The following is a 13,794-nucleotide window of genomic DNA, read 5'->3' as shown; positions in this document are numbered from 1 at the left end:
ATTAAGTACTTAATCCGAGGTACCACTGTACAGTGGAGCGGTCCCCAGACTATGCTTACTTTTTTAAAATGAAAAGCGGCAGGGGCAGCTGCTATTGGTCAGAAACATGAAGGGATGCGACTAGGTGGGGTGCGCCTCTTACCTTTTCTCTGTTCCAGGCCTGGTAGGTGGGCCACTTCATAGCCAAGTGCACCAGACTCGCTAGCAGCAGGCACAGCATCGCTCCCAGGCTGACAAAGCGCCACATGTAGCTGTAGATCCTCCAAGGCCGCCAGCCCAGCATGTCTTCTATGTCGCTTAAGAACCTGCGGACGAAGGGAAAAGGATCAAGATGGCAGACGAGGCACCTCAGGTGTTAAGATACTCCGGAAGCACAGGGGAAGAAGAAAAACAGGCTCTGCCGAAAGCCACAAGGTAGACATTCTCTCCCACCTGCCCACCCCTCTCTTGAGAAAGCAGGGTAGAGAATTACCTGTCTGCTCCGTAGATCCAGGCCACAGCAAAAGCTTCAAAAGCCACAACAATAAGCAGGGGCAGGGTAGCCGAGTAGTCGTCAAACATGGACACAAAATAGCTGCCAGACCGTTGCACGAAAACCAGGCCCAGCAGGAATCCAATAATACAACACAGCACTGTGGGGAGAGAGAAAAAGGAGAGCAGGTTGGCTTGGCTGGACACCTGCTGGACCGCAGGTCAGGCAGGATTGCTATGAGGAATTATGAAAAATGAAGAAAGCCATTGTGTCAGCAGTGAAAGCATTGCTTTGACTGGGTTTGAGTCATTGACATGACTTCTCATCAACCCCACAAGCCTCTGCCGCATTTTCTCTATGCCTGACAGTCACGTATAAAGCATTCTATACAGACCAGTTGCTTCACCAGGCATCCTGGGTACATAAAGATAAGGTGGTAGCTTTGATGTAGCTTTTGTTAATCTTTAGGTAGATTTTAGGGCTAGGAAACAGAGTTCACGTGGAGGCAGCCGCCGAGACCACATAACACCGGTCTTGAAAGACCTACATTGGCTTCCAGTACGTTTCTGAGCACAGTTCAAAGTGCTGGTGTTGACCTTTAAAGCCCTAAACGGCCTCGGCCCAGTATACCTGAAGGAGCGTCTCCACCCCCATCGTTCTGCCCGGACGCTGAGGTCCAGCGCCGAGGGCCTTCTGGCAGTTCCCTCATTGCGAGAAGCAAAGCTACAGGGAACCAGGCAGAGGGCCTTTTTGGTAGTGGCGCCCGCCCTGTGGAACGCCCTTCCAGCAGATGTCAAAACGATAAACAACTACCTGACATTCAGAAGACATCTTAAGGCAGCCCTGTTCAGGGAAGTTTTTAATGTATGATATTTTAGTGTTTTTTGGTTTCTATGGAAGCCGCCCAGAGTGGCTGGGGAAACCCAGCCAGATGGGCGGGGTACAAATAATAAATTATTATTATTATTATTAGGTGATAAAATGCCTGGCTTTCCTGTTTACTGCCTGTTTATGACTTCTGGGGTTTGCTAAATGTATTCCTCCTTGGTTCCTGTTTTATTTAGCTTGAACATGTATGCATGCTCAAATAGGAAATAGTTATTTGTAGTTAAGAGGCTTCCTCTGATCTGTCCCCACGTGGGGATGTTTTGAAATGCTCAGAGGAAATCTGATTGGTTCTTACAAACGCTGTGTTAAAGTCCTTTGGTTAATAAAAATGGTCTGGGCCAGGGAGTGGCATGCGCACTTTCTCTCAGGTCTTGCTGGCCAAGCCTCATGTCTATTGTATTAATCAGGGTCCGGTCCTTCCTTTGCCTTCAGAACGCAGCACCCCAGTCTTGACAGGAGACACAGAGAAAGATTACAAGAACTTTGTAAACTGAAAACTAGTGTTTGAGTTTGTATTTTTCCTCCTGCCTACCAGTCCCCTTTCTTTGAGCGCTGTGCCTTTTAGACAGCAATCCTGAGGGCAGGGACTGCCTTATTACTAACCTTTGTAAGTGGGAGCCTTTTACAGCTAAAGAGAGATGACAATTACTTATTTGAAGTATTTTTATTGTGCCTTTGTTGTACCTTATTTGATGTTTGCTTTCATCTGTACAACACTACAGAACTTTGTTGTTTTGCAAAATAAAACCCATCCACCTCACTCTTCTGCCCCGATGGATGTTGTTCCGTCTCTTGGTTATGGGTTCTGCCATACCTGTGAAGAGGGTCCGTCGGCGCTGGAGGCTGTGGAAGTTGTCCAGCAATGGAGTGATGATCCCTTGCATGTTCCCCAGCATAGTGCTCAGCCCCAAGTTCAGCAGCATGAAAAAGAACAGCACCGACCAGAATGGGGAGGTTGGAAAGAGGGTCATGGCCTCCGTGAAAGTGATGAAAGCCAGTCCTGTGCCTTCCACATCCTGGGAGTTTGAAAAGAAGAAAAATCTGGGTATCAGCCACTGAAATGGGCAAGTGACAAGCTTACACCTATCAGAAATAAATACCTAACACCTGGGCAATCTGACATACAGGAAGTAGCAGTTTGTGGCACTCCAAATTGAATAGCAACAGGGACTATGGCTCTGTTCATGGCATAGGCCACGGTTTCTCCAACCTGGGTCTCCAGCAGCTTTTGGACTACAGTTCCCATCATCCCTGACAACTGGTCTGGATAGATAGGGATGATGGGAGTTGTAGTCCAACAACAGCTGGAGGCCCATGTTTGGGAAACCCTGGCATAGACTAAGGGTGGGGAACATGTGACCCTCCAGGTGTTGTTGGACTCCAGCTCCCATCAGCCCAAGCCAACATAACCAATGGCCATAGATGATGGGAATTATAGTCCAGCAACGTCTAGAAGGCCAAATGTTCCCACACTAGGTTTATGGGGCTTCATCTATTTAAGTGCTCACTCCTTGGTTTTGTTTTGTTTTGAAGGCTTTCCCCCTTTGCCTTAAAATTGACTCCAGGAGGCTTTGTGATTGACACAAGGGCCAGCCAGTGCTGTACAGTGCTCTGCTTTGAGAAGCTGGTGAAGCAGCTTCATGATTGGTTGCCCTTGCGCCAATCAAACCAGTATACCTGAAGAGGCATCTCCACCCCCGTTGTTCTACCCGGACACTGAGGTCCAGCTCTGAGGGCCTTCTGGCGGTTCCCTCCTTGTGAGAAGTGAGGTTACAGGGAACCAGGCAGAGGGCCTTCTTGGTAGTGGCACCCGCCCTGTGGAACGCCCTCCCATGTCAATGAAATAAACAACTATCTGACTTTTAGAAGACATCTGAAGGCAGCCGTGTTTAGGGAAGTTTTTAATGTTTAATGATTCATTGCTTTATTATTACATAATATAATTATAATAATATATAATATATAATTTATAATAATAATAATGTTCTGTTGGGAGCCACCGAGAGTGGCTGAGGAAACCTAGTCAGATGGGCGGGATATAAATATACTACGAGTACAATGATGACTATTTATTATTATCTGGCTACTCAAAACAGAGTCCCTCTAAGGTGACTCTTAAACACTTTTAAAAACAACTATGAGAGTTCAGGCACAGCTCATACATGTCTCATTCACACAAACATAGCTCACCAGCCATAGATTGTGGTCTGCTTGATCACCCTATGTATACAGCGTGTATCCATGTGTGTGTATTATATGTGTGTGTATTATATGTGTGTGTGTGTGTGTGTGTGTGTGTGTGTGTACACACACACACACACACACACACACACACTTCAATTCCAGGGAAATTTACTGAGTCCCAAACATGATGCCACACTAGGCAGGAAGCTATATTTCGACTGACATGGCACAAGTTATGCAAGCCCATCTCTTGCCCCTTGGACACAACCCCAATAGGCCGCTGCTTCTGACGGCTTTCCCCCCTTTCGCAGCAGCCCAGCCTGCCTTCCTTCTTCCTCCCCAGTCACCTTGTTCATCTCATCCTCTGCGCGGCAGTCACTGATCTTCCACATCTGCAGCCACTCTGCTGTGTCGTTCTGAAGACCCTGATACCAAGCGCTGTACTCAGCAGCCGAGAGGTCAGAGAAGTTTCCAAGGTGGGGCAGCGCGGCAGGGAGGGAGCCGTTTGATGATAGAAGAGACAGGGTTTTTGTATTCCTGGGGGGAAAGGAAAAGAATGGCAAGCAGCGAGGCCATTAATCAGGAATTACTCCAAATCTGAAAACACAAAGCCAACTAGCTGGGTAGAGCATGAGACTCTTAATCTAAGGGTTGTGGGTTTGAGCCGCATGTTGGGCAAAAGATTCTTGCATTTGCGGCAGATAATAATAATAATAATAATAATAATAATAATAATAATAATAATAATAATTTATACCCTGCCCATCTGGCAGGGCTTCCCCAGCCACTTTGGGCAGCTTCCAAACAAATATTAAAATACAGTAATACATCAAACATTAAAAGCTTCCCTAAACAGGGCTGCCTTCAGATGTCTCTTGTGGTCCCTTCCAACTCTACAATTCTATGATGTGGTATCCCAGGGAGTCTCCCAAGGGACCTGATGCCCTGGACTATGATCTGTCTCAAAGCTTGCTCCTTCCATCAGGGAAGGCAAGCAGGAATGTAATCAACACACAACTTCCGAGACTCTTCCCTTTGCTCCTCTGAAGGACAGAAGCTTGGGAGCATGTAATGAGCCTTACTCAAACTGAATGGATCCCTGGATGATGCCAAAGTAAATTTCAAGTGAGTAAATAAGAAGAAGTAGTAGTTGTGGGAGGGGATTATTGGTTTGTTTTTATTCTTGCTTTTATTATGTATTTTGTGTTTTTTATCTTGTGTTTTTATGTTGTCAACCACCCTGACATCTACAGATGAAGTGTGGTATACAAATTTAAATAAGAATACAGTCGTACCTTGGAAGTCAAACAGAATCCATTCTGGAAGTCCATTCAACTTCCAAAACATTCGGAAACCAAAGCGCAGCTTCTGATCGGCTGCAGGAAGCTCCTGCAGCCAATCGGAAGCTACAGAAGCCCCGTTGGACATTCAGCTTCCGAAAATAGTTTGCAAACCGAACAGTCACTTCCAGGTTTGTGGTGTTCGGGAGCCAAAACGTTTGAGAACTAAGCTGGTTCAAAAACCAAGGTATGACTGTAATAATAATAATGGAATGGAATTTCTCCAAAACAGCCCTCTAAATGGCCGTGGATGGGTAAAATTCGGAAGACTATGGTTGGATACAAACCTAACTCAGCAAGGGGTGGATTTGAGATCCCCTCCAGGAATTCCTGTGTGTGTGTGTGTGTGATTCTTTGATCTCCTGATGACATCAGGGAAGTTATAAACAACCTTGCATAACTTACTTGTTTGCATACATGCTTTTGTGTTTTGTTCAAAAAACCTCAACGTAGAACCACTGGACATGAGAAATAAAGCCAAGGATGTCCCTGCCTGCAACCTTGTCCTGCAGCAGGGGAACCCAAAAGAGCTAAATACCGGTATGTCAAAAGTGGGTTGGGGGGGGGGGTTAGGACACAGGCAGGCAGCTACTCACCTCTCCACACAGTCCTGTGTGATCATGTTGGCACGGAAGCCCAGCACGGCAAACACCACAAGCGTGGCCAACACTGAAGTCAGGAAGTTGATCCCAGACACCAGCAGCCCGTCGATGTGGCAGTTGTTGTGGCGCGGGTTATAGCTGGAGTAGGCAATGATGGTCCCAAAGCCCAGTCCCAGGGCAAAGAACACCTGGGTGGCTGCCTGGCGCCAGACCTGCATGTCTCTCCAGATGGACAGCTAGAGGTTGGGCAAAGAGGACAAGGGTACAGGATTCATCCTCATGAATTCATCCTCAGAAAAGGAGAGGGGGGTTTTCTAATAGAAGCAAATACTGGCAAATTAGAACTTGTCAGGAAGTTTGATTCTATGCGTTTAGGCCCAAATCAAGATACAGTAATGGTCTCCTCTCACACAACAGGTTTTACCACCTTTGTCTTAACTGTGCTTTGTCACCTTAATTTTGCTCCCCCCGCCCCTCATTTCCCACTGTTTATTTTGTAAGCATTTAATTTTTACATAGGAATTCCACTTTTCACAGTGATTTACCTCCACTGTTCACATTTTCCCCCACTCTCTATGCCCATATATGCACCTACTTGCCAATGAAAGGCTAGTACTTCATGCATTGATGAAGTGGTCACTATCTGGCAGGAGTTTGCTGAGCCAAATGGATCAATGGTCTGATTCAGTATAAATTATAAATTAGCTTAAAAGGTAAAAAGTAAAGGACCCCTGGATGTTTAAGTCCAGTCAAAGGCGACTATGGGGTTGTGGCGCTCATCTCGCTTTCAGGCCAAGGAAGCCGGCGTTTGTCCGCAGACAGCTTTCCAGGTCATGTGGCCAGCATGACTAAACCACTTCTGGCACAACAGAAACCAGAGCACATGGAAACGCTGTTTACCGCCACAGCGGTACCTATTTATTTACTTGCACTGGCGTGCTTTCGAGCTGCTAGGTTGGCAGAAGCTGGGACAGAGCAACGGTAGCTCACCCCGTTGTGAAGATTCGAACTGCCGACCTTCTGATCAGCAAGCCCAAGAGGCTCAGTGGTTTAGACCACAGCACCACCAGTGTCCTATGTTCCAGCGTTTTCTATATGCATTCATTAATCTATTACTTGCAGTAATATTGCCTTCTCTTTTGCCAACAGTTTTGATGCGTTGTTCCACTGGATTATTTTAAGCCAGTTTTTAATTGTTTGGTTTGGATTCGTTTCACTCTTAAACACGTCTGCACCACTTTTCTCCAGCAGTATGGAAGTTTTATAAGTAAACAAGTGAAATAATGCTAGCCCTGCGGTTAAATGCTTGGGGGGGGGAATAAAGGGAATCTGCATGCATTGGGGGGAAGTGGGCACACATGTACGGGAGTGTTATTCCTTTGCACAGAGCTCTTACATTGGGCGTGAACATGATTCTGATCCCATCAACCGCTCCTTCTAGCAGCAGCGCCCGTACGAGGAAGCACAAGAGGACCACGTAGGGAAAGAGAGAGCTGAAATACAGAACCTGCAAAGGAGACGGGGGGTGAAGAGAGAAAATCAAAACCAGGGACTGACAGCCTGTTTGTGGTGAAACAACCATTGGTACAAGATGCTGGCGTTTCATTTCTAAATTCTCCATCCCAGGTACTCTGACATTGGGACCAGTAGTGGACAATCTTAGAACCATGTTTATGGATCCTGATCAATTTGAAGGCAAAGCATGATTTTAAAACACTATTAATCAGAGCAGGAGTAGGGAAACTTTGGTCAACAAGCAAATCCTGGCCTGCCAGCAAGGTCCAAGTTGGCCATTTCTTCCAAACCCAATGCACCTCTACGTTGGCTGATGTCACTTGATAATATCAGCTGTGGGGCAGTAGTGCTAAGCAGGGAGCCGGGTGGGGCTTTGCAAGTGCATCCCATGCGGGGAACGCACTGACAAAGAAGAAACCTGTGGCCAATGGATCAAACTTTCTGCTGCTCAGCTGGTGAGCAGAGGGTTCTCTCCTGCTGGTGTTGATGAAGCAAAACACTTCCTCCTACCCAGGTCAACTTTTGATGAGAGAGAAAGTGCCCTCGCGACTGACCTTGCCAGAGGACTTGATGCCTTTGATCATTGCCAGGCACACAAGAGCCCAAGCGGCAAAGAGGCAGCCGGTAAGAGCCGGGTCAAGGCCTCCGCTCTCGTCAAGGGAGTTGGTCACATGCAAGGCCTCGCGGTACCAGAAGTAGACGGTGGGAGAACTGTGGCCACACTCCGTTTCTAAGATGAGGACAAGGACACACACACACACAGAGAGAGAGAGAGAGAGAGAGAGAGAGAGAGAGAGAGAGAGATGCAAAGGTTAGGGGCAGAATGTCGTTGGTGAGGCTTATTTGACAACAAGGAGCTGAGACTTTCGTGTCACCGGCCCAACGCTGTGGAATATTCTGCCAATCAAGAGAATTAGTAGGCAACTTCTGTTTCAATTTTTAAATGCCTGCTGGAAACTCTCCTATTCCATCAGGCCTATGCAGGCAATTAAAAATCCAGCTTTCCACAATAATTAGCTTATTTCTGATTTAAACATTTTATATGGTTTTTATTGCATAGTTTTATGCACAATTGTTTGTAAATCACTCTTATTTTTAATGAATAGAAGTATATAAATATTCTTATAAATAAGGTAACGGGACAAAATAATCAAGACCCTCTCCTCCCTTTTCCCATCCATACTTTGGTATGGTTAACTGAAGATTGTGGGGTTTTTTGAGGACAGAATTGAAAAAATATTAGTTTGGCAAATATATATATATATAGTGGAACGTTAGTTCCCGAACGGCTTAGTTGCCGAACAAATCGGCTCCCGAACGCCGCAAACCCGGAAGTGTTCTGGTTTGCGAACATTTTTTGGAAGCTGAATGTCCAACGTGGCTCCCATTTGAGTGCAGGAATCTTCTGCAGCCAATCGAAAGCCATGCCTTGGTTTTCAAACAGTTTCAGGAGTCAAAAGGACTCCTGGAACGAATTAAGTTCAAGAACCAAGGTACCACTGTATCTCAAGTTCATCAGCACTTCCTGACAATCGGGAGTTCCTTTTGTCTCTGTACAATGACATCAAGGCAGCTTCAGCCCCGCCCCCTCCTCAAACCTTCCAATCCCTTACCTGGAGCAGTTTGATTGGTTGCTGCTGGGCAATCAGTCCAAGGCAGGGGTAACTGGAAGGAGTTAGCCAGGTAGAAAAGACTCCATGCAATGATGACATTATAATACAGGGCAACAAAGGAACAAACCTGAAGAGGAAGAAGAAGAAATCAGCATCCTTCTCACTCCATCCCCAATGGGCACTGACACAGCTACCTCAGGGGAAGGGGCAACTCTTTAGGGTCAAAGAACATGTTAAAACACATTTTTACGTCATGCGTTCAAAACTGGTCTCCTCTCCTCCCTTAAGAAAAATCAGGCATGGGGGCCCACTGATCTGAATTGGGTTAATCATATGTTTGGAGGGGGGGGAGCGCCTTACATTTGCCTCCTGAAACTCCCTTGTACCCAAAAGATGCTATTTACAGCAAATGGCACCTTCAAGCACAATTTTTGGCAGGAAAATTTATTGCCCCTCCCTTCCAAGAAATTTTTTTGAAAGAAACAGATGTGGTCTAAGCACGTTAGTTAAAAATATTTTTAATGAGAAGTGTCGTTCGATCCTTAGGATCATATTCCCAGCACTAAAATGCAGCTGCTTCGGGGGCAAGATACTGGAGATGTTTAACATGTCTGTCCCCAGGAATTTAGGGCAGGATGTTAACTGCAATTGGCAATTATTTCACTGGCGGTTTAATCTAGGCAAGGCAGAAGAAGGCTGAGGGGAGAAGCCCTTTGCTCCACCAATTCCATTACTCACCCCCATCTGGATAATTAATTTGTGGAATTCACTGCCACAAGATATGGCGGAGGTCACTAGCTTAAGTGGCTTTAAAATGGGATTAGACAAACTTGTGGAGGACTTGTCTATCAATGGCTATCAGCTGGCATGAGGGGACAATGGAGCCTCCATGCTTGGAGGAAGTCTACCTCTGAATTCCAGTTGCTGGTGGAGGGTGGCATTAGCGGCAGAGGACTGTCTCCTTCACACCCACTTTTATGAGTATCCAGTTGGCCGCTATGGGAAGCAGGCCGTGTGACAAGATCAGGGCTGAGGAACTGGTGTCTCTTGAGATGCTGTTAGGACTCCAATTCCCATCAGCCTCAGCCAGCATGGCCCAACAGTCAGGAATGATGGGAGCTGTATTCCAGCAACACCTGGAAGGCCACACGTTGCCCACTCATGACACAGACCAGCAGTGGGAGACCCTCTGGCCTAGTTAGGCCTCCCCATTTGGTCCAGGAGGCCATTTTGTTAAACCACATCCACCTGTTTTACACCTATCTTCATTTAAGTCAAGTCTGGCGCAGATAAAGATGGGGCAGGTCGAAGTTTGAAGGTGTCGCTGTGTCTTCCAGGCTGTGTGCCTTTGGCAAGCGCCGACGAGCAGCTGATTACTGGCATTTGCAAAGCCCCTGCCTGACAGCAGGCCTTCAAAGTCTGTTTGCAGGCGCAGTCTGGATTAAAAACTCGCCTGCAAACAAATTTCAAAAGCAGGCGCACTGTGGATGCTAATCAGCTGACTGAATCCAGCAGCACTTCTCTGAAAGGGCTTTTTCCCATCAGCTGTTCTGTGCTGAGAACGAGCCCCTTTGAAGTTGTTACCCAACACCGTAATGACATCAGGTGATTGACAGGTGGGGGTGCCCACTCACCTGTCAAAGTTGGCCCGTGGGGGAGGGAGAGGCAGTGCTCCAGCCTGCCAGCTGGATCCAATTCCACACCCCCAATATAGTATAAGAAGAGCTTGATGGGCGAGATTGGGGGTGGGCGAGCTCAAAGGCAAAAGGTTTTCAGAAGTGCTGCCGGAGGAACAACTCACCACGCAGCTGGCGAAGCCAATGCCCACCAGGCGAGGGCTGATGTACTTCCAGACCCCGATGCTGCCCTGCCGGATAATCTGCCCAGCCGCCAGCTCCAAGAAAAACAAGGGGATCCCAATGATGAAGAGAAGCAGCAGGTACAGCAGCAGGAAAGCACCTGGCCAGGGTGAGACAAAGACACACAGCTACAGCATCCAAGCAACACTTTGCTCCCAGACCCCAGCAGTCTCCCCTGATTCCACCAGCCAGTTACACCCCCCCCCCCGAATCAGAAATAATTTAAGGGAGGAATCAGGTGCTCCTGTGAAAGAGCATTAGGGGTCAGCTGGTTGTGGGGTGAGCTCAACTCCCCCCTCCCAGACACACAAATACGGTCTGTGGCAAATTCCGATTGCCGCCTCTTCCTACTCTCCTCCCCACCCACAAGTGGACTCCAGTTCTCTCCCTGTCTGAAGCGCATGCCATGATTATGCAACCAAATATTTAGCTCTTTCAAATAAAGAGGGAGGGGGTTGTTTTTCTTTTTAAACACCATTGCTTAAACACGTTCAAAACTGTGGTTTTTTGGGGACTGGCACAAGGAAGGTGTTTTCGGGATTGGTACAAGGGCAGCACTGTGAAAATCCAGTTTCTGCCACCCCCTCCCTGCAGAAATGTGTTCTTCCATTCAAAATGGCCAAGGCAGCTGTATATGCTCCCATAGCAGGCTCAAGCTATGCAAGTTTGTTTTGTAAGCACAGCCTGACTGTTACCTGCAACACAAGACTATCTCCCTTCCCATTTACCAGCTGCTGCTCACAGTAGCCAAGAAGTACCCAAGACCCGGGTGTTGTGTTTGTGTATTGCAGGAGAAGCTGGGATGGTGGGGCAGTTCAGTGGCAGTGCTGAGGTTGCTACTTCATTGTCACACAAGTCCACTTTAGGCCCCCAAATGCCTTGGGCCTCAGCACCTTTGGAATTTAAGCAGGCAGCCACTTATGGAAGGGCCTTCTCTGTGGCGGCCCCTGCCATGGCCGTTTCCATCTCCCATACCCTTTTAATAGTGATCTGCTTCTCATCTCTTCTCTTCTATGTGCATCACTGTGAAGGCTGTAACTGCTTTTCAGTTTGTATGCTGGGGTGTTTTGCATGGTTTCTAAGTTGAGATGTTCAATGCCTTGAAAGCCCAATGATGCAGAAAGGTGACACAGGCATTTAAAATAAGGAGAAGTTAAAAGGCACAGGTACCTTGCTACAAATGAATGAAAAAGGGGACAATCTTGCTCTATGCCAGCCCCGAGCTTGCAAGAAATGCCCGTATCCACTCACCTCCCCCATTTTTATGGCAGAGGTAGGGGAATCGCCAGACGTTGCCAAGCCCAACCGAAAAGCCAACCTGGGCCAGGATATACTGAACTTTGGACCCCCAGGCCGGGCGGGTATCAGGTTCATCAGTGAGCAGATCTTGATTGAATTCGCCTTCGGCGTTTGCTGCAGATTCGAGGTCCGCTTTGGATTTCTCCATTGGTGGAGGGATGTGATACACACACACAAATTGTTCACGCGGCTAAATCCTAGGGCCCTTGCACAATCACACGCCTTCACACTTGTCTGTCCACAATTATGTCACACCCTAAAAAAGACTCTTCTCCTGCAACTCGCACAGGCTCACGTGTACCATGGGACCAGGGAAACGGAAAGTGAACTGCTAAAAGTGTATACACTCCTTGCACATTAGCAAATCTCTCTCACACTCCCACAGATGTGGGCATTCGTGTGTGTCACACTGTTGTGCAGTCGCAGATGCACATGCCTACAAAATTCTCTATGGGATTGATGCACTGAAACACGAACTAAGCTCACACACATCACTCGATCAGTTCATGCACACACATACGTACAACCCACTCATACAAAGAGGGGTTCTCACTTTGCCCTTGTGTCGTCTGTGCCTATCCTCAATCACAGCCAATTAAAAGAGTTTGGACGCTATATGCATACAAAGATTCACACATGTGAAAGTGGGTGGAGACAGTGTCCTGTAGGCTCCGTGAATTGCATATGCTATGAGATGCACACACAGGCACACACGCTTGCCGACTCCTCTCCAAAGCAAAAAAGGATTCAAGCCTAGAAAAAGAAGAAGAATCAGAGAAAGGAGGAATGAGTGTAAGGCCAAAGGTAAGATGCCCAGTTGGAGGGTCAGTTTGGATTCCCCAAACCAGCCTTCTTCCACCTGGGAACTACAACTCCCATCATTCCTGCCTATTGGTTATGCTGGCTGGGAATAGTAGGAGTTGTAGTCCAAAAGAGACTCCAAGGAGACTCCAAACCATGGGGTGGGATCGAAAGCTAGTGTTGCGCCAAGCAGAACCACCAAAGTTAATGGGCACGGCAGATTCGGGTTCATTCACTTCAATGGCGCTTTTTCGGCGCTACTCTGAGCAGAATTTCGGTCAACATAAGCGCACTGCATTGTGTATTGACTTTTAATTACTTTTTGTCTGGAAAATGAGTAGGAAATGTAACAAACTGAAATGGCAAGATGGACAGATTTTGCCTGCTCCTGTGCTGTCAATTTCTCTGGCCTGTTCCCCAGAAACTTTAATAAGAAGTATTTATTACCATGAAATAGGAGTCAGAGCTCTTTGGAGCCAAGAATATCCCAGCACAAAGTGCCTTTCAAACACTTGTTTGGACATCTTCCTACCACTCCTGTCAGGGGATTAAAGTTACGTCAAACTGTGTGTTCTTTTAGGGCTGGAATTATTCAAATTGGCATAAACGCATTTCATTTAGATGCCTTGCAATTTATTTATTTTTCGGCGCCATCTGAAACTTTGCTTGTTTTCCCCCTCTGAATAAACAGGATGGGTATTTGTGGCTGGGGGGGGGAAATGTTTCTCAAGAAATATGGATGGAAGTGAACAAGAAAATACAGTTCTCTAGAAGTCGGGGGTGGGGGTGGGTGGGAGCTTCGGGGAGCTCCTGGGACAGCTGTGCTGAACTGAGACATCCTTCCCCTGCCTTAGCTAGACCACTGGAATCTATCTTCACCCCGATCCTCTTGGTTTTCTACAGATTATAGCAGAAGTTAGCTGCTGTCAAAATCATTTCAGTGGTTTTCAGTAGCCATGAAAGACCTGAAACTCTAAAAACAAGAATAGAGTTCCCAATGTCTGGATCTCATATTAGCCATAGAGCCACGTTTTTTCTACTCAAGCACAAATCATACTAATGTCTGTATTCCTTGCCTCTAAAGATCAGGTATTTTACAGCAGGTGTGAAGGACCTCAGGCACAGGGGCCTAATGTGCCTGTCCAGGCCTTTCTGTCTGGCCGTTGGAACTTCCCTCAGGCTCTGCTTCCTATCCTAATCTTGACTGTTTTTGCCTGGCTG

General features: G+C 47.0%; 1 protein-coding gene across 5 annotated transcripts in view; it reads right to left on the bottom strand.

Annotated features, from left to right (window-relative positions):
* The window catches only part of SLC6A16 (solute carrier family 6 member 16), a 30,137-nt gene that overhangs the window by 4,183 nt on the left and 12,160 nt on the right, over positions 1 to 13,794 (bottom strand). For all 5 annotated transcript variants that reach the window (XM_083471896.1, XM_083471900.1, XM_083471899.1 and 2 more), the window contains 10 exons: positions 11,725 to 12,525; positions 10,416 to 10,573; positions 8,615 to 8,741; positions 7,556 to 7,731; positions 6,883 to 6,993; positions 5,481 to 5,722; positions 3,892 to 4,081; positions 2,175 to 2,376; positions 473 to 632; positions 143 to 305 (listed from right to left, as the gene is read on the bottom strand). In XM_083471896.1, the coding sequence (XP_083328022.1) occupies positions 143 to 305; positions 473 to 632; positions 2,175 to 2,376; positions 3,892 to 4,081; positions 5,481 to 5,722; positions 6,883 to 6,993; positions 7,556 to 7,731; positions 8,615 to 8,741; positions 10,416 to 10,573; positions 11,725 to 11,920 (1,725 nt within the window). In that variant the 5' untranslated portion in view covers positions 11,921 to 12,525. The remainder of the gene's footprint in view (positions 1 to 142; positions 306 to 472; positions 633 to 2,174; positions 2,377 to 3,891; positions 4,082 to 5,480; positions 5,723 to 6,882; positions 6,994 to 7,555; positions 7,732 to 8,614; positions 8,742 to 10,415; positions 10,574 to 11,724; positions 12,526 to 13,794) is intronic.

Source organism: Podarcis liolepis (assembly GCF_965112155.1).
Source record: "Podarcis liolepis genome assembly, chromosome: 13".
Lineage (NCBI taxonomy): Eukaryota > Metazoa > Chordata > Lepidosauria > Squamata > Lacertidae > Podarcis > Podarcis liolepis.
The sequence above is the reverse complement of the archived record's forward strand: the minus strand, read 5'-3'. Positions and strand labels throughout refer to the sequence as shown.